This window comes from Mustelus asterias, chromosome 20 (assembly GCF_964213995.1).
Source record: "Mustelus asterias chromosome 20, sMusAst1.hap1.1, whole genome shotgun sequence".
NCBI classification, from domain to species: domain Eukaryota; kingdom Metazoa; phylum Chordata; class Chondrichthyes; order Carcharhiniformes; family Triakidae; genus Mustelus; species Mustelus asterias.
This window is the reverse complement of record NC_135820.1, coordinates 27225498-27243833: the sequence shown is the minus strand read 5'-3', so window position 1 is coordinate 27243833 and position 18336 is coordinate 27225498. Positions and strand designations below refer to the sequence as shown.

General features: G+C 43.0%; 2 protein-coding genes across 4 annotated transcripts in view; both read right to left on the bottom strand.

Annotated features, from left to right (window-relative positions):
• Positions 1–18336, bottom strand: part of LOC144508453 (acyl-coenzyme A diphosphatase NUDT19-like) — a 424531-nt gene that overhangs the window by 268241 nt on the left and 137954 nt on the right. The window lies entirely within an intron of this gene.
• LOC144508449 (engulfment and cell motility protein 2) overlaps positions 1–18336 on the bottom strand; it is a 182548-nt gene that overhangs the window by 36584 nt on the left and 127628 nt on the right. For both annotated transcript variants that reach the window (XM_078236372.1, XM_078236371.1), the window contains 2 exons: positions 15805–15913; positions 12067–12203 (listed from right to left, as the gene is read on the bottom strand). In XM_078236372.1, coding sequence (XP_078092498.1) covers positions 12067–12203; positions 15805–15913 — 246 coding nt within the window. The remainder of the gene's footprint in view (positions 1–12066; positions 12204–15804; positions 15914–18336) is intronic.

Genomic DNA, 18336 nt, shown 5'->3' with positions numbered 1-18336 from the left:
TTGGACAGTTAAGGGATGGCTTGCTTGAAGTTTTAAAAATATTAAGGGGGACAAACAGGACAGATTTAGAGAAACTATTTCCACTGATTCGGGAGTGGGGTCTAACATTAGAGCCAAAATTTTCAGGTGTGAAATTAGGAAATATTTCCACACACAAAGGGTGGTAGAAATTTGTCGACAAACAGCATTTGAGTTCAATTGTTAATTAAATCAGAGTTTGATAGATTTTTGTTATCCTAAGGATTTAAGGGATATGAAGCAAAGGTGGGCATATGAAGTTAAGTCGCAGGTCAGCCACGATCTCATTGAATAACAGAACAAGTTCGAGGGGTTAAATGGCCTCCTCCTGTTTCTGTGTTCCTATACATTGTCCAAGTGATAAACAAATCGTGTTGGGTAGCTATATCACTATAAGGGACAACCATAGTTTCTTATAGACAAGCCAGAGACCAACAGATTGGGAATCAAGCCCAAGATGCTCTGACATTTTAACCATGAGTATAATTACTGAACAATTGGGAGAACTCAGAGCAAACATAAAATACAGTAGTCATGGATTGGATTTTAGCAATACAAAGGGAATTCTATAGTTACGTTCTGGAATTGAATTAAGTAGACCTCATAATTGACCATTCAAATTGCCTGCCAGAACCTTCTCAGGACAATTAGCAGGGAGCAACAGAAGCAGCCTCGATGAGTTGTATGAGCAAAAACATAATCTGTTCATTCACTGAGTCCTTGATATACTGAGAGGCGTAGCATTATGCAGCAAACAAAGACCAGGTTCAAGTCCAGGGTGCTGGCAGGGAAAGGAGTTTGAATGCAGCCACTTACCACCAGCAGCATGTAGGGTAGTCAGATCATGATGCAGCACTGATTTGAAGCCACTGTTGCCATATTGTTCTCCACACTCCATCCAGCCTATCCCAGTCTTAACCTGACACAACCGAACAGGACGTTAAACAATATGAAGGACCCCATTAGCACTATTAAAAGAGTTCTTAAACTACATACAGGTTGGTTGTTAGATTCTGTCTTTAAGTGCAGCTGGAATCGAAGGCATTTTTGAAAAAGACTTGCATTTATATAGTGCTGTTCCTGACCACTGGACATCTCAGAGTGCTTTACAGCAAATGAGGCACTTTTGAAATGTAGTCACTGTTGTAACATAGGAAAAGCAGGGCTTTCCTATACCAGGCTGTCTCACGTGCTCTATCAATCATTCTTTAAAATAAACACAGCATAGGTTCAATTTACAAAGCATCCCCACCACTTCTTGCAGTCACAATTCATCTTCCTTTTAGGAGGTGTGGGCTGACTTTAAGGAGCACTAACCACTTATCGGGGCTCCCTGCTGATTAGTGCAGCCGATGAACAGCGTGGGTAACTGGCTATGCACAATAATGTAGAACAACAGGCAGCATGAATTTACCATGCAGCTTGCAACACTGAAAATTATGATGGGTTCATCTCGTATTGCAATCCAGATGCCAGTTTTGAGGTTATCCAATTTAAACCCAACCTCTCTTCTCAAAACAGATTGCTCAGGTGATCTGTTAGGTGTTAATAAATAGGATTACATGCTAGGACTTGGTTAGGTGGATGGCTAACCGATTCAAACACAGAAAGGGCACAGACAGGTTCTTGGGGGTGATTTTGACTTTATTCAATCTTGTGAAATGGGCGATAGAGAGTCAGCTACCCGGTTTACATCTCTGCTGCATTTCATTTCCAATGTGTGTGGAAAACAAACAGACATTGAAATACTGCTTCCATGACATCTGTGCAACACATTGGACAAATCCAATCAAAAATACTGAATGGCATTTCCGAGCACTTGTTCACTCACTTGTAAATTCCTGTCACTGTCTAACTGATTTATTGAACTAAAATTAAAAACAAACCTGTTTAATGACATGGTTCAAATACTGCCCATTAAACAGTGTGCTGAAAATAGCTCCCAGCTGAGCCCGAGGAGGTATCAGAATATTGAGCAGTACATCAGAAAGCAGTGCTCCCAGCTCAGGTCAACACACTGTCATCTGAATCAGTAGGAGTAAGGCCCAATTCCAACACAGGAGGGAGGCAGAAGCAGGAGGGATAGGGAAATGAGAGATTATCGTCTCCACCCCCACACCTGCCACAAGAGGAAAGGAGGGATGCCATACCGTACCCTGACACCCAACAAATAGATTCAACATCGATATCTGTGAGCAGAAAGGGAAGTTTGTGAACTTGTGCGGAGGGGTTTTAGTTGCTCTCAGGGACTGTTTCCAGAGGTACATGAGGAATGGAAGGCAGAAGAGTTGGTAAAGTTTGCTATTATTGTGGAGGTCAAAAGCTTAGGTAGCCTTAAAAAGTAAAATTAACTTACTAGGGTGCGAAGCTGTGCTTGTTCTTTAGTTGCTCCACAGTTAAAATTCATGACGTATATGGTATATTCCTCCAAGATGCATAGCTTGCCCTTATCCAAGTTAAGATACTGGGAGAATAGGGGCACACGGCATAAACTCCCTCCATCACACCATTCCCGCTGTATTTAAAATAGCACTTCTAATTTCTCACCATCATAGGGATAAGGCAGGTTTGGAATGACAGGAGTCCACAAGAACATGAGGCTGAAATTATTGTGTTGAATTTAGTGAGAATACATCTGGAAAGAAATGGAAGTGGATGCTTGCACTCACACACCAAAACCCAGATTTTTCTGCAGGGACAGGAAAATGAGTGTTCCACATTTTTGCAGCTTCACAAATGCACACCCTAGCCATGTGCGACTTTGCCCAGGAGGATTTGGGTTTGCAGGCCAGCTTGAGAGTCATGATGGAATGCATGAGGAACGTAAGTGCAGAGGAGGGATGGTTCGAGGACCAACCTCTGCTTTTTAAAAAAGTTTATTTATTTGTGTCACAAGTAGGCTTACATTAACACTGCAATGAAGTTACTGTGAAAATCCCCTAGTCGCCACACTTTGGCACCTGTTCGGGTACACGGAGGTAGAATTTATCACGGCCAATGCACCTAACCAGCACGTCTTTCGGACGGTGGGGGGAAACCGGAGCACCCGGAGGAAACTCACGCAGATACGGGGAGAACGTGCAAACTCCGCACAGACAGTGACCCAAGCCGGGAATCGAACCTAGGTCCCTGGCGCTGTGAGGCATCAGTGCTAACCACTGTGCCACCGTGTCGCGCTGTTATCGGGAGCTAGCAGCCCCAGCCCACAGCTTCATGTAAAGGCCCCTCTGTAAAACTCACTCTGTCATCCTCATTCACCCCCATGCTCTCTCAGATTCCTCATGCCAACTCTAGGCTCCCTCAGATCACCCATTTCACCTTCATGGCCACGTATTCTCCACAACCACTCAAACAACATCTACCATGTACAGTCCTGAGGAGCCATGCAAAAGCAATGGGTATTAGTTTAAATGCAGGTGTAAAAAAACTGAGCCTGTCACAATGTAATAAAACACTTATTCAAAAGTCTGTTATTAATGTTGCAATAAAACTGAGATCCATAGGAGAAACATTAATCCTTTTGGAGTTAACCCTTAAGCTGTGTAAGCAAACAACTAGGTACTCTGAAATCATGTCAGAGGAAAGTGTGTTATTACACCCTCATAAAACGGTTTGTGATTCCTTTGAACAGACTGAGCTGAGTACTGCAATCTTGGAGCTTAGGCAAGCATTCATAATGGCCACAGCTATCAAAACATTAGTTTTCTAATCCAAAGTCTGAAACTGAAAGAACAGATGGCATCATCCTCATTTCAGAGCAAACTGCTCGTCAATCAATGGAAGTGAGCAGGCACATTGATTTCTTTTAAGCTTGGAAGAGATGCACATGAGTTTTGCATCCAAGACCTCCTGAACCATGAAAAGACTATATGAAAGCATTTCATGGCCTGATTCACAGCTCCTTTGGGAGATGAAAATTAGACCCAGAATCTCCGTATGACATGGTAGACCCCATGGCAGATACTAACTCATTATAAATAGGTGTCATCTGGAATATTGTGTTCAATTCTGGGCACCACACTTTAGCATGATTGGAGAGGTCATAGAACAGATTTAGTGAAGCGATACCCGGGATCAGCAACTTCAGCTATGTGACGAGACTTAAGAAGCTGAGTTTATTCTCCTTCGAGCAGAGAAGGTTGAAATGAGATTCGATATAGGTGTTACGGTGCGCAGTTTTGATGTTACAGTTTTTAGAAAAACTATTTTAATGATTACATTTTGTAAAAAACTTGAAACCTGTCTGAAGACTGTTTAAAAATAGCTCCAGGTTACCAGATAGAATTGTAGATTCCAGACTGGATCTCCCTTCTTTCAAGAGGACCAATTACATTTCTCAACTTAGTTATGGCTCACTGTGGTCTTGTCCAGGAGATAATGATATTTTGTTGATGCCTCATCCATCTGGAGAAGGGCCTACTGAAGAGTTGATGCCTTAACTGAAAGAGAACTTGGCATTTTTATATAGGTCACATGGTAACAGTGGCCATCTCAGTTCCTGCAAAAAAATCAGCGAACAGAGCAGGAATCTGAGAGAAAAAAAATCTTCAGAAAAGCAGATAAGGGTTGGAATTCTCTGGCCATTCACGTCCTGACGCTGCTGACAGCAAGAACAGTGAATTTGGCACTCAGCCATATCTCCATTCACTGCAGCGGGACCGGAGAATCCCAGCTGTGGGCGAGGTCAGAGGATCGGGCCCAAGAACTTCAATGCGGGCAGGAGGGAGAGAGATCCAAAAACAGCTAATAGTCTTCTGTAAATAACTGGCCAGCTAAAAAGTACCACACCTGCAGAACTAGAAGCAAGAAACTTTCTCCTTCCCTGCAAAATTGATTCCATCCACAAAGTTTACCTATCAAAGCAACCGATGACAATTTGACAGTGAAAACTACTGCAGCTGCAGAAACAACTCTACAACTTGAAGACCTTCGCTTCAGACAGTGCAACATCCTAACTTCAAATACATTAGGCCTGCAGCAAACAATAGAGAGACCAAACTGATCCAACTTTTAAAGTTTTTAAAGTTAAAGCTTATTTATTAGTATCGCAAGTAGGCTCACATTAACACTGCAATAAAGTTACTGTGAAAATCCCATAGTCGCCACACTCCGGCGCCTGTTCAAGAAACAGAGAGAATTTAGCATAGCCAATGCACCTAACCTTCCTGTGGAAGGAAACCGGAACACTCAAAGGAAACCCACACAGACAGAGAGAGAACGTGCAGACTCCGCACAGACAGTGACCCAAGCCAGGAATCGAACCTGGGTCCCTGGCGCTGTGAGGCAGCAGTGCTAACAACTGTGCCACTGTGCCGCCCTTTTGAGCGCCGTTTTAACTTCTTCTGTAACTAATCTGTGTGTGTGTATGTATATATACGTTAATGACCATCTCTTCCTCACTAACTTCCAAAGCAATGGTGTGAATTAAGTAAAGTAATGCTGGATTTAACCAGTGCATGCACGTACACACCCACGCCATGGGGAAACATCTTTTAAAGTGTCGATGACAGAGGTGTTGAACATTGAGAGTTTCGATGCAGTAAATAAGCAAAAATGGTTTTCACTGGCAGGAGAGACAGTAACCGTAGGAGCATATGAAATAGGAACAGGTAGGCCGTTTGGCCCCTCAAGCCTGCTCTACAATTCAACAGGATCATGGCTGATCTGACGACATTCTTCACATCCACTTTACTGCCCTTGCCCCATAACCCTTGATTCCTTTACTGATCAAAAATCTATCTCAGCCTTAAATATGCACAAGAACTCTGCTCCCACAGCTCTCTGTGGCAATGACTTCCAAAGACTCACAACCCTCAGAAGAAATACCTCCTCCTCTCAGTTTTAAATTAGTGCCCCTTTATTATGAAACTATGCCTTCTGGTCCTAGACTCTCCCATGAGGGGAAACATCCTCTCAACACTTACCCTTAAAAATACTATATGTTTCAATGAGATCACCTCTCACTCTTCTAAATTCCAATGAGTCCCAACCTGTTCAATCTTTCTTCATAGGACAGTCGCTCAATTCTGGGGATCATCCGAGCGAACTGCCTCCAACAAAATAAATTTTTCCTTAAATAAGGGGACCAAAATCTGCTCACAGGACTCCAGATGTGCTCCACAGTACTCCAAATAGAAGGGTTGTGTGTGGTGGTAATAATCTTCTGAGGTGTGTCTATTTCAATGCCAGGAGTATTGTGGGGAAGGCAGACGAGCTGAGGGCATGGATCGACACATGGAATTATGACATTATAGCCATTAGTGAAACTTGGCTACAGGAGGGGCAGGATTGGCAGCTCAATGTTCCAGGGTTCCGATGTTTCAGATGTGATAGAGGCAGAGGGATGAAGGGTGGGGGGGGGTGGCATTGCCAGTCAAGGAAAATGTTACAGCAGTGCTCAGGAAGGACAGATTAGAGGGCTTGTCTACCGAGGCCATATGGGTGGAGCTGAGAAACAGGAAAGGTATGACCACATTAATGGGGCTGTATTATAGACCATCCAATAGTCAGCGAGAATTGGAGGAGCAAATCTGCAGAGAGATAGCAGACAACTGCAGGAAACAAATTTGTGATACTAGGGGATTTTAATTTTCCACATATAGATTGGGACTACCATACTGTTAACGGTCTAGATGGGTTAGAGTTTGTAAAATGTGTTCAGGAAAATTTTCTAAATCAATATATAGAGGTACCAACTAGACAGGATGCAATATTAGATCTCCTATTAGGAAACGAGTTAGGACAAGTGACAGAAGTGTGTGTAGGGGAACACTTTGGTTCCAGTGATCAAATAACGCCATTAGTTTCAACTTGATCATGGATAAAGATAGATCTGGTCCTTGGGTTGAGGTTCTAAACTGGAAAAAGGCCAAATTTGAAGAAATTAGAAAGGATCTAAAAAGCGTGGATTGGGACAGGCTGTTCTCTGGCAAGGATGTGAATGGTAAGTGGGAGGCCTTCAAAGGAGAAATTTTGAGGGTGCAGAGTTTGTATGTTCCTGTCAGGATTAAAGGCAAAGTGAATTAGAATAATGAACCTTGGTTCTCGAGGGATATTGGAACTCTGATAAAGAAGAGAGAGATGTATGACATGTATAGGCAACAGGGAGCAAATAAGATGCTTGAGGAGTATAAAAAGTGCAAGAAACTACTTAAGAAAGAAATCAGGAGGGCTAAAAGAAGACATGAGGTTGCTTTGGCAGACAAGGTGAAGGATAATCCTAAGAGCTTCTACAGGTATATTAAGAGCAAAAGGATAGTAAGGGATAAAATTGGTCCTCTTGAAGATCAGAGTGGTCGGCTACGTATGGAACCAAAAGAAATGGGGGAGATATTAAATGGGTTTTTTGCATCCATATTTACTAAGGAAACTGGCATGGAGTCTATGGAAATAAGGCAAACAAGTAGGGAGGTCATGGAACCTATACAGATTAAAGGGGAGGAGGTGCTTGCTGTCTTGAGGCAAATCAGAGTAGATAAATCCCCAGGACCAGACAGGGTATTCCCTCGGACCTTGAAGGAGACTAGTGTTGAAACTGCAGGGGCCCTGGCAAATATATTTAAAATGTCGGTATCCACGGGTGAGGTGCCGGATGATTGGAGGATAGCTCATGTTGTTCCGTTGTTTAAAAAAGGCTCAAAAAGTAATGCGGGAAATTATAGGCCGGAAAGTTTGACGTCAGTAGTAGGTAAATTATTGGAAGGAGTACTAAGAGATAGGATCTACAAATATTTGGATAGACAGGGACTTATTAGGGAGAGTCAACATGGCTTTGTGCGTGATAGGTCATGTTTAACCAATCTATTAGAGTTTTTCAAGGAGGTTACCAGGAAAGTGGATGAAGGGGAGGCAGTGGATGTTGTCTACATGGACTTCAGTTAGGCCTTTGACAAGGTCCCGCATGGGAAGTTAGTCAGGAAGGTTCAGTCGCTAGGTATACATGGAGAGGTAGTAAATTGGATTTAGACATTGGCTCAATGGAAGAACGTGATGTGGAGATGCCGGCGTTGGACTGGGGTAAACACAGTAAGAAGTTTAACAACACTAGGTTAAAGTCCAACAGGTTTATTTGGTAGCAAAAGCCACATAAGCTTTTGGAGCTCCAAGCCCCTTCTTCAGGTGAAGAAGGGGCTTGGAGCTCCGAAAGTTTGTGTGGCTTTTGCTACCAAATAAACCTGTTGGACTTTAACCTAGTGTTGTTAAACTTCTTACTGTCAATGGAAGAAGCCAGAGAGTGGTAGTGGAGGATTGCTTCTGAGTGGAGGCCTGTGACTAGTGGTGTGCCACAGGGATCAGTGCTGGGTCCATTGTTGTTTGTCATCTATATCAATGATCTGGATGATAATGTGGTAAATTGGATCAGCAAGTTTGCTGATGATACAAAGATTGGAGGTGTAGTGGACAGTGAGGAAGGTTTTCAAAGCTTGCAGAGGGATTTGGACCAACTAGAAAAATGGGCTGAAAAATGACAGATGGAGTTTAATGCAGACAAGTGTGAGGTATTGCACTTTGGAAGGACAAACCAAGGTAGAACATACAAGGTAAACAGTAGGACACTGAAGAGTGCAGTAGAACAGAGGGATCTGGGAATACAGATACATAATTCCCTAAAAGTGGCGTCACAGGTAGATAGGGTCGTAAAGAGTGCTTTTGGTACATTGGCCTTTATAAATCAAAGTATTGAGTATAAGAGTTGGAATGTTATGGTGAGGTTGTATAAGACATTGGTGAGGCCGAATTTAGAGTATTGTGTGCAGTTTTGGTCACCTAATTACAGGAAGGATATTAATAAGGTTGAAAGAGTGCAGAGAAGGTTTCCAAGGTTGTTGCCGGGACTTGAGAAGCTGAGTTACAGAGAAAGGTTGAATAGGTTAGGACTTTATTCCCTGAAGCGTAGAAGAATGAGGGGAGATTTGATAGAGGTGTATAAAATTATGATGGGTATAGAGTGAATGCAAGCAGGCTTTTTCCATGAGGCTAGGGGAGAAAATAACTAGAGGACATGGGTTAAGGGAGAGGGGGGGAAAAGTTTAAAGGGAATATTAGGGGGGGCTTCTTCACACAGAGTGGTGGGAGTTTGGAATGAGCTGCCAGATGAAGTGGTGAATGCGGGCTCACTTTTAACATTTAAGAAAAACTTGGACAGGTACATGGATGAGAGGGGTGTGGAGAGATATGGTCCAGGTGCAGGTCAGTGGGACTAGGCACAAAAATGGTTCGGCACAGGCAAGAAGGGCCAAAAGGCCTGTTTCTGTGCTGTAATGTTCTATGGTTCTATGTGGTCTCACCAGTACCTTGTACAGTTGCAGCAACACACCCCTGCTCTCATATTCCCTTTCTTCACCACTTGCTGGAAGCAGTCAATGGTTCAGGCTCAGCTCAAATTTCGATCTGTGGCATTCATTAACAATCAGCGCCTAGATTTGCTTCAGAATAGTTTCTTGGGCAAATTACCAGACAGAATGGAACCATACCCCAGGTACACAAGGGAACAATTAGGCAGCATTGGAAATAAGCCACGCTGTTGGCACTGAAAGGGTTCAGCTTCTGACCAATTTTGCTGCTAGTGTAAATATAAACAGCGGAGACAAACCTCACACACGCAGCTGGGGGCTGCCAACTACTTTGACAGCAGAATCGCTCCCTCAAGTCCCCAGCAATTATCCGTTACCCTGTAATTTAGGGCTGCCAAGGAAACAAACATAATAGGCCAAAGAGCATCAATCATCCTCATGCTAAAACAATCAGCAGCTCAAGTGTTATTGTTCCAGACTTCACCAGAATTCTATTCCACCAAATTCTACTACATGGCCAAGCTGCATTTGTTAGGTAACTCATTTGGGAAATAATTCTAGTACAGATCAAGACAGTGACAACTGGTAAGAAAGCGACTTGCATTTATAGAGCATCTTTCATAATGTCAGGACGCCCTGAGGTACTTGACAGCCAATAATTACTTTAGTCGCCATCATAATGTAAGAAACATGGCAGCCAATTTGTGCACAGCAAGCTCCCTTAAACAGCAATGTGATAATGACCAGATTATGTGGTTTAGTGGTGCTGGTTGATGGATAACTATTGCCCAGGGTACCAGGAAGACCATCCCTATTCTTTTTGGTATAGTGGCATTGGGTCATTTACTTCCATCTTAGAGGGCAGATGAAGCCTCACTTCAATGTCATACCTGAAAGTCAGCACCTTTAATAGTGTAGCACTCCCTCAATACTGCACTGGTGTATCAGCCTCAGTAATATGCTCAAGTCCCATAATCAGGACTTGAACCCACAACACTGACTCAGTTTCCTACTTTGATCCAAGTGAGCTTCATGGTGATTCCGGTTTTTGTTTATACTATTTTCTCCTGGAGGCATACAGCATTTCACACAACTCAATCTTCATGTAGGAAGCTAGTTGATAAATGTCATTGTGCAATTTAAATCAAAGCGGGTATTACGATCAAACCTTGTTCCGCCCTGTCTGATGCTACCTCCTTCTCCCCAGCTTTGCTCCGTCTCCCTCCCCACCCCAAACACACACATGGTGGTCACCAATACAGTCAATGTAAAATATCAGGACATCATTGTGACATTACAGCCCAGGAACTCTGGCTTGTTGCACGTCTTCAATTCCCTGACCATTCCGACAGCCAATTTCCCAAACTTCAAATCTCTTCACCTTCCTCTCTTCTCCTGTACAACACTCCTTAAAAACTACACTTTGACAAGCTTTTGGTCACATATCTGAAAACTTCTTTGGCTCAATGTGAATTTTTGTCTGATAAACTCCCACACCTTGAATTTATATAGTGCATTTAAATAGCATAGTAAAAAGCATTAAGTTCTTGTTGCTTATGGTTTGTTAATTCACAATATGTTTGTGTCCCATGCTCAAGGAACCAGTGTTACAAATAGTTGTGCCCCGAGGGGATATAATATATCCTTGTTACAGGGCAGAATGGATTGCTGATATCAGGGGAAACAATGGCGTAGTGGTAATGTCACTGGACCAATAATCCAATGGCCTAGAAAAATTCTCCGGGAACATGGCTTCAAATCCGACCATGGCAGTCGGCAGAGTTTAAATACAAATTAATAAAAAGATAATCTTGAATATAAAGTTAGTCTCAGTTATGGGGTCCATGAAACCCTTTTAGGGAAGGAAATTTGCCATCCTTACTCACAGCAACAACAGACTCACAGCAACGACATACTCTTATCTGCAATGGTCTAGCAGGCCAGTTGGTTCAAGAGTAATTAAAGATGAACAACAAATGCTGGCCTTGCCAGCAATACCAACATAGAACATAGAAAAAATACAACACAAACAGGCCCTTCGGCCCACAAGTTGCGCCGGTCATGTCCCTACCTACCTAGGCCTATATATAGGCTTACCTATAACCCTCAATCCTATCAAGTTCCATGTACTCATCCAGAAGTCTCTTAAAAAGACCCTATTGAGTTTGCCTTCACCACCACTGACGGCAGCCGATTCCACTCACCCACCACCGTTTGTGTGAAAAACTTACCCCTGACATCTCCTCTGTACCTACTCCCCAGCACCTTAAACCTGTGTCCTCTCATAGCAGCCATTTCAGCCCTGGGAAAAAGCCTCCGAGAATCCACCCGATCTATACCTCTCAACATCTTGTACACCTCTATCAGGTCACCTCTCATCCTTTGTCTCTCCAAGGAGAAAAGACCGAGCTCCCTCAGCCTATCCTCATAAGGCATGCCAACCAATCCAGGCAACATCCTTGTAAATGTTCTCTGCACCCTTTCAATAATTTCCACATCCCTCCTGTAATGAGGCGACCAGAACTGAGCACAGTACTCCAAGTGGGGTCTGACGAGGGTCTTATAAATCTGCATCATTATCTCCCGACTCCTAAATTCAACATCCTATGAATGAATTTTAAAAATCCAATTTCAGGACAGAATAACTTAATGCTATGATGCAAAGTCTGCATTAGTGTAGAATGCACAGATTATAACCTAAATGTTCCTGTATTGCTCAGACTTAACTCACTCTCTAAAGGCAGCACCATCTCACCTTGTTAAAGTCTTCTGATGTCGCTCTCATCTCCTTCCACGTCTTGTTGAGTAGCTGGATGCAGATACAGAAGAACTCCTCAAAAGCTCGGTCATGTGTGAAGAACATGGGATGATACTCATTGCAGCCCTCATTAGCTGCATCCACAAAATACCAATAATTAGATGACAAAATAACTTTTCAATGAAAAAATTATTTTTTATGCAGCCTATTCTTATTCAATTAGCTACTTCCAAATAACAGATGTTGAATGACATGATACCTCCATCACACTAGATACACTAAAATAGAATTCACTCACCTCCAACCTCCCACCTTTCTGCTTTTGCTGTATCTTAGTGCTTCTGCTAGTTAACGCTTTTTGTGAACTCTCCCTTCCTACTCCTACTGAATTCCGCATCATTTTCATAAATGCTTCTCCTCTTCCTGCATTTTCAATGTATTGAAGTCAAGATTCTTTACATTACATCCAAAGTCAATTCATTTTCCACACCCCCAACCCACCCCATGAGAAACCTCAAATACATACTGACCCCATCAGTTTTCCTTTCTTTCTACAATCTACAGGCTTTTAAAATTGAACTTGGGAGCGGGAGTAGGCCATTCAGCTCCTCGGGCCTTCTCCACCATTCAACTAGATCATGACTGATCATGTCTCAATGCTATTTTTCTGCCCTACCCCCATATTCCCTAATGTCATTAGTATCTAGAAATATATTCATCTCTGTCTTGAACATACTCATCGACTGAGCCTCCACTGCCTGCTGGGGTACAGAATTCCAAAGGTGAAGAAATTCCTTCTCATCTCACACCTAAATGGTTAGCTCCTTATTCTCATTCTGTGCCCCTGGTCCTAGAACCCCCAAGGTGTGGAGATGCCGGCGTTGGACTGGGGTAAGCACAGTAAGAAATCTCACAACACCAGGTTAAAGTCCAACAGATTTATTTGGCAGCACTAGCTTTCGGAGTCTCAAGCTCCTTCATCAGGTGAGTGAGGACTTGTGTTCACAAACAGGGCATATAAAAACACACTCAATTTACAAGATAATGGTTTGTAGAAATTTGATGTCTATGTCGATATGTGCGATCCTAGAGCCCCCAAGCCAGGGGAAACATCCTTCCTGCATATACCCTGTCTAGTCACTTAAGAATTTTGTAAGTTTCAATAAGATCACCTCTCATTCTTCTAAACTCTGGGGAACAGAAGTCCAGTTTTCTCAGTCTCTCTTCATAGGTCAGTCCTTCCATCCCAGGAATCGGTTTGGTAAACCTCGGCTACACTCTCTGTAAATATATCCTTCTTTGGCAAGGGGACCAAAACTGTACTCAGTACTGAAGGTGCAATCTAACCAAGCTTCTCTACAATTGAAGCAAGACATCTTTACTCCTGTATTCAAATCCCCTTGCGACAAAGGCCAACATACCATTTGCTTTCCTAATTGCTTGTTGCACCTGCTTTCAGTGTTACTATTTTAGTACTCTAATCCATCCGAATCGGCACAGGCTTGGAGGGCCGAAGGGCCTGTTTCCTGTGCTGTACTGTTCTTTGTTCTTTGAATTACCGCATTTAGTTCCAGGCATTACATCTCAGGAGGAAATAGGCTGCCCTTGACGGGGGCTGTAGTACAGATTCACCAGGTTGCTGCACTAAAATTTAAGAGGGTTCAATTCTGCTTTCACCTGGCTTATAATCACCTTAGTTTAGGAGGTTGACAGATGTTCTAACCAAGGTGCTCAAAATAATTAAAGGATTTGATAAGATACAGCCTGGCCATTCTGGAGGGAAATAGGAAAACCAAAGGGCAGTAAAAGGCTGGAATTCATTTCTTTCACTCTTCCCTCATTAGGCTGTGGATGCTGGGGGTCAGTTAAAGCTTCTAAACAAGTTTTCATTGGGGATATGGAACACAGGCAGGTAAGTGATGTCACAGCACAGATTAGCCAAGATCTAATCAAATTGTGGAGCAGGCTCAAGGATTGCATAGCCTATTCCTGTTCCCCAAGATCCCTTTGTTACATCTCCCTTCTTATTCTCTTCTAATAAAGCAGTTTCCTACGTCACGGACCTTGACCCTATAAAAAGTCAGATTGAGTTTCTACATGACTGAGGCCTGTGCTGAAACTCTCTCAATGGTAGAATCACAAATGTTCTTTTGCAGCTATTTTGACCACCACGCAGAGTTGTGCAGGACTCATTGAGAAAAGAGAGTGTAGACTTGCTCTCATTCCTTGTTTTGTCCTCCCAAAATATATTTCTTCAAACCAATCCACGTTAAATTGCAACTCGCCATTCCACTAACCCACATCTTCCTAAAGTTCTTGACAATCGTCATACTTTGCCAAACCTCAAGACTGAAATCCAAATCAATGAGAACAAAAGCCAGAACTTCCCAAATGAAGAAAGAAAAGAGAGGGCTGGGTTTTCGTGAATTAGGCTAAAATCGGTAGGCTGAACCTAAACGTGCGATCTGGTATAGGATAGAAAAAACCACTACCATCTATTCCTGAAGTTTCAACACAGGCTCTTGTTAACATTTCCGAACAGCTGTTATTACAATTGCAGTCATTATGAATACTTGGCTGAGATTAAAAAGCTAGTCAGGAGAGTAAGACTAACTGATTTGCTCTTGCAGGCAGCCAGCATGGACACAAGGGACTAAATGGCCTCTTTCTGTGCTATGACCATTCTATGACTCCTGGGGCATACGATCTTTAACCCTTCACCAGTCCAAGTTTCCTCTCCACCAACCAACTTTCCATTTGAGCTATTGCGTTTCCTTTTATACCATATTTTCCACATTTTTAAAATAAGCCCCTTGTATTAACATACATCTGCTGTATGTGGTGTGTTTGTGATATTGGTCACTCAGAGAATCTGAGCTTTTACACAATGCTGTAATCTGGAGCTATGGTGAGTGATGGTAGAGGCACCAACTTGCTTTCCAGCACATGATTGACCAAGAATTTTTCCCACCCCTGCTGCCTACCATTGGCACACGTGGGAAGAGTTTGCAGCTTGATAGTCAATCTGTTTGGCCACGTCAAGAACATGGTCATTCAAGTCCTGGGCAGGATCCAAATGCAGAGCTTCTGACTCAGAGGCAGGGACGCTACCCAATGTGCCAACCACACACCTACTGTAATGTGGTTGTACAAAGTGATAATCTGTCATATTGGCACAGGATAGGTAGTCATCAGAAGTTGCAATTAAAGTGGACGTTATTACAAAAAAGTAGTAATAACAATAGATAATTAACTTGCAGACCTACTTCAGAATGTAAGATTTTTAATCGTAATCATTTTTCCTCACGTTTCAACTTATATAAAGGGCTTGCAGCATATATCCTGTCCCACCTTATATCGCTCTTACCCATCATCCTGTTCTGGCTAATCCACATTGGTTCCTTGCCTCCGAGCAAGCCAAATTTAAAATTCGTCTTCATGGCTTCATCCCATTCCAGCTCGCCAAGTCACTCAGTCCCTATGATGCCCTTGTGCCATCAGCATCATTGACTTCAGCTCAACTCCAATTCCTCCGGTAACTCTGCCTCACCTTCTCCATCTTTAAAACTTTCCCAGAACCCATCTCTTCAACAAAGCTTTCAGTCAACAAACTCCACTTTCCTGGCTCATTGGCCATTTTCCATGTGCTTATTTAAACTAAAATAATTCTTGGGCCATGGGTGTCGCTGGCAACACCAATATGAAAATTTGTTGATTCTGAGTGTCGAGACTTACGTAGCTCTCCGACTTGCAGGATCTCGCACAACATCTTGGTCAGCTCGATGCTGCTGCGTCCGAAGGGACATTCGTGTTTATCCTCTCGACTGCTGTTCTCTAGGACAATCTGCGGGCAGACACAATGCACCAATGAGCAGAACAAGGACCCCACATAATACACTCTGCATCTAGAACTAATGCAGATCCAATGTTAAATTAAGCAGGGAACTTTGAAGCCATGTTTCTCAAAGCTCTTCACCTCGTCTCAGGCTGTGTTGCTGACTGTTATAGAGGCTGATTGCTAGTCAACAGATCCATTATCACTATATCATTCAACTGCCAGGATGGTAGCAGGCAAAGTAAATGGACTTTTATATTTTTTTAATCCAGCAATTGCTATGTTCAGATTTAACATAATTAACAGAAGAAGCAAAAATGATAGGAGGAGAAATTATTTTTTATGCAGCAAGTTCTGGAATGCACTCCCTGAGCGTGTGCTGGAGGCAGGTTCAGTTGAAGCATTCAGATGGGACTTATCTGAAATGGGGAGAAGGTGAAGGAGTGGCACGGGTTGGATTGTCCATTTGAAGATCCAGCACAGACACAGGGGAGCCAAATGGGTCCTCCTGCGATGTAACAATTCTGTGATTCTAGTATGTTATCAGTACTATACCCGCTGGTATATTACAACCATATCTCAGCCACTTGCAATGGTGGGGAGAAGGTTTATGTTCCTGATTATTATCCATTATGGAGTTCAGAAGAATGAGGGGGGGAATCTCATAGAAACTTAGAAAATTCTAACAGGACTAGACAGAGTAGATGCAAGAAGGATGTTCCCGATGGTGGGGGTGTCCAGAACCAGGGATCACAGTCTGAGGATACAGGGTAAACCACTTAGGACAGAGGAGAAATTTCTTCACCCAGAGAGTGGGCAGCCTGTGGAATTCACTATCACAGAAAGCAGTTCAGGCCAAAACATTGAATGCTTTCAAGAAGCATGCTGACACTATAGTTAAGAAAGCCCATCAATGCCTCTACTTTCTCAGAAGACTAAGGAAATTTGGCCTGTCAGCTACGACTCTCACCAACTTTCACAGATGCACCATAGAAAGCATTCTTTCTGGTTGTATCACAGCTTGGTATGGCTCCTGCGCTGCCCAAGACCGCAAGGAACTACAAAAGGTCGTGAATGTAGCCCAATCCATCGCGCAAACCAGCCTCCCATCCATTGACTCTGTCTACACTTCCGCTGCCTCGGCAAAGCAGCCAGCATAATTAAGGACCCCACGCAACCCGGACATTCTCTCTTCCACCTCTTCCTTCGGGAAAAAGATACAAAAGTCTGAGGTCATGTACCAACCGACTCAAGAACAGCTTCTTCCCTGCTGCTGTTAGATCTTGCATTAAGTTGATCTTTCTCTACACCCTAGCTATGACTGTAACACTACATTCTGCACTCTCTCATTTCCTTCTCTACGAACGGTATGTTTTGTCTGTATAGCGCACAAGAAACAATACTTTTCACTGTATATTAATAAGTGACAATAATTAATCAAATCAAATCAGTTGGATATAGCACTTTAGGCAAAAGAGATCAAAGGGGGTCGGATCAGGTTATTAATTTAGATGATCAGCCATGATCATAATGAATGGCAGAGCAGGCTCAAAGGGCCTCCTCTTGTCTATGTTTCTACGTAACCATCACCCCTCGCAATCCTTCCCTTAATGCAGGAAAGCACTTGTATGGGTACAGTTAGCAGGAACTGAGCAATACCCATAGCTGACTGATAGCGCTGGATAATAAACATCCTTTAGAAACAGGTTCTTTAGTTTGCTATTTAACCAATTTACTTTGATGTTGGCAAAAAATAGAAGCAACCGTTGTGGAGCTGAACAAACTGCATTCACAACTTGAGGGGAGACCAAAATACAAGTATAATTACTCTCTTGTAGGCAATTGCAACGACCAATCTGTGTACAGCAATGACAAATGGCCAGGTGGTCTGTTTATGACACCGTTGATTTTTTTGCTGGGTAAATGTTGGCCAGGACGTTTTGAGAGCTGACTGCTCAGTTCAAATATTCCATGGAATCGGTGTCCATCTGTGGGGGCAGACAGGGCCTTGATTTAATATCTCATCTCCAACAATGCGGCACTGCCTCCGCCTACATCGCCTACATTTTGTACTCAAACACCAGGAGTGGGGCCATGATCTACATACAGACTCAGAGGCTACAGAGCCAAGGCTGACACCAGATAAAAGTGAAACTGATATTCAAAAAAACCCGACAAAAGTGGAAACCTGGAAACGGGCAAGTGAAGAGGTATTGTGGCGCAGGGGGTGGTGCCTCTTACTTGAAGTCAAGCTCTGCATTTGAGTCCCACTCCAGGACTCGATGGCCAGGGATGCTGTCAAACACAGAATATCAACTTGTAAATACTTCCAACACACGCCAATGGCAGGTGGTAAGATGGACAGAAAGCCACATGATGGAAAGAAAATTGAAGCCTCTACCGTCACTATTCATAGCTCCAGACTACAATAA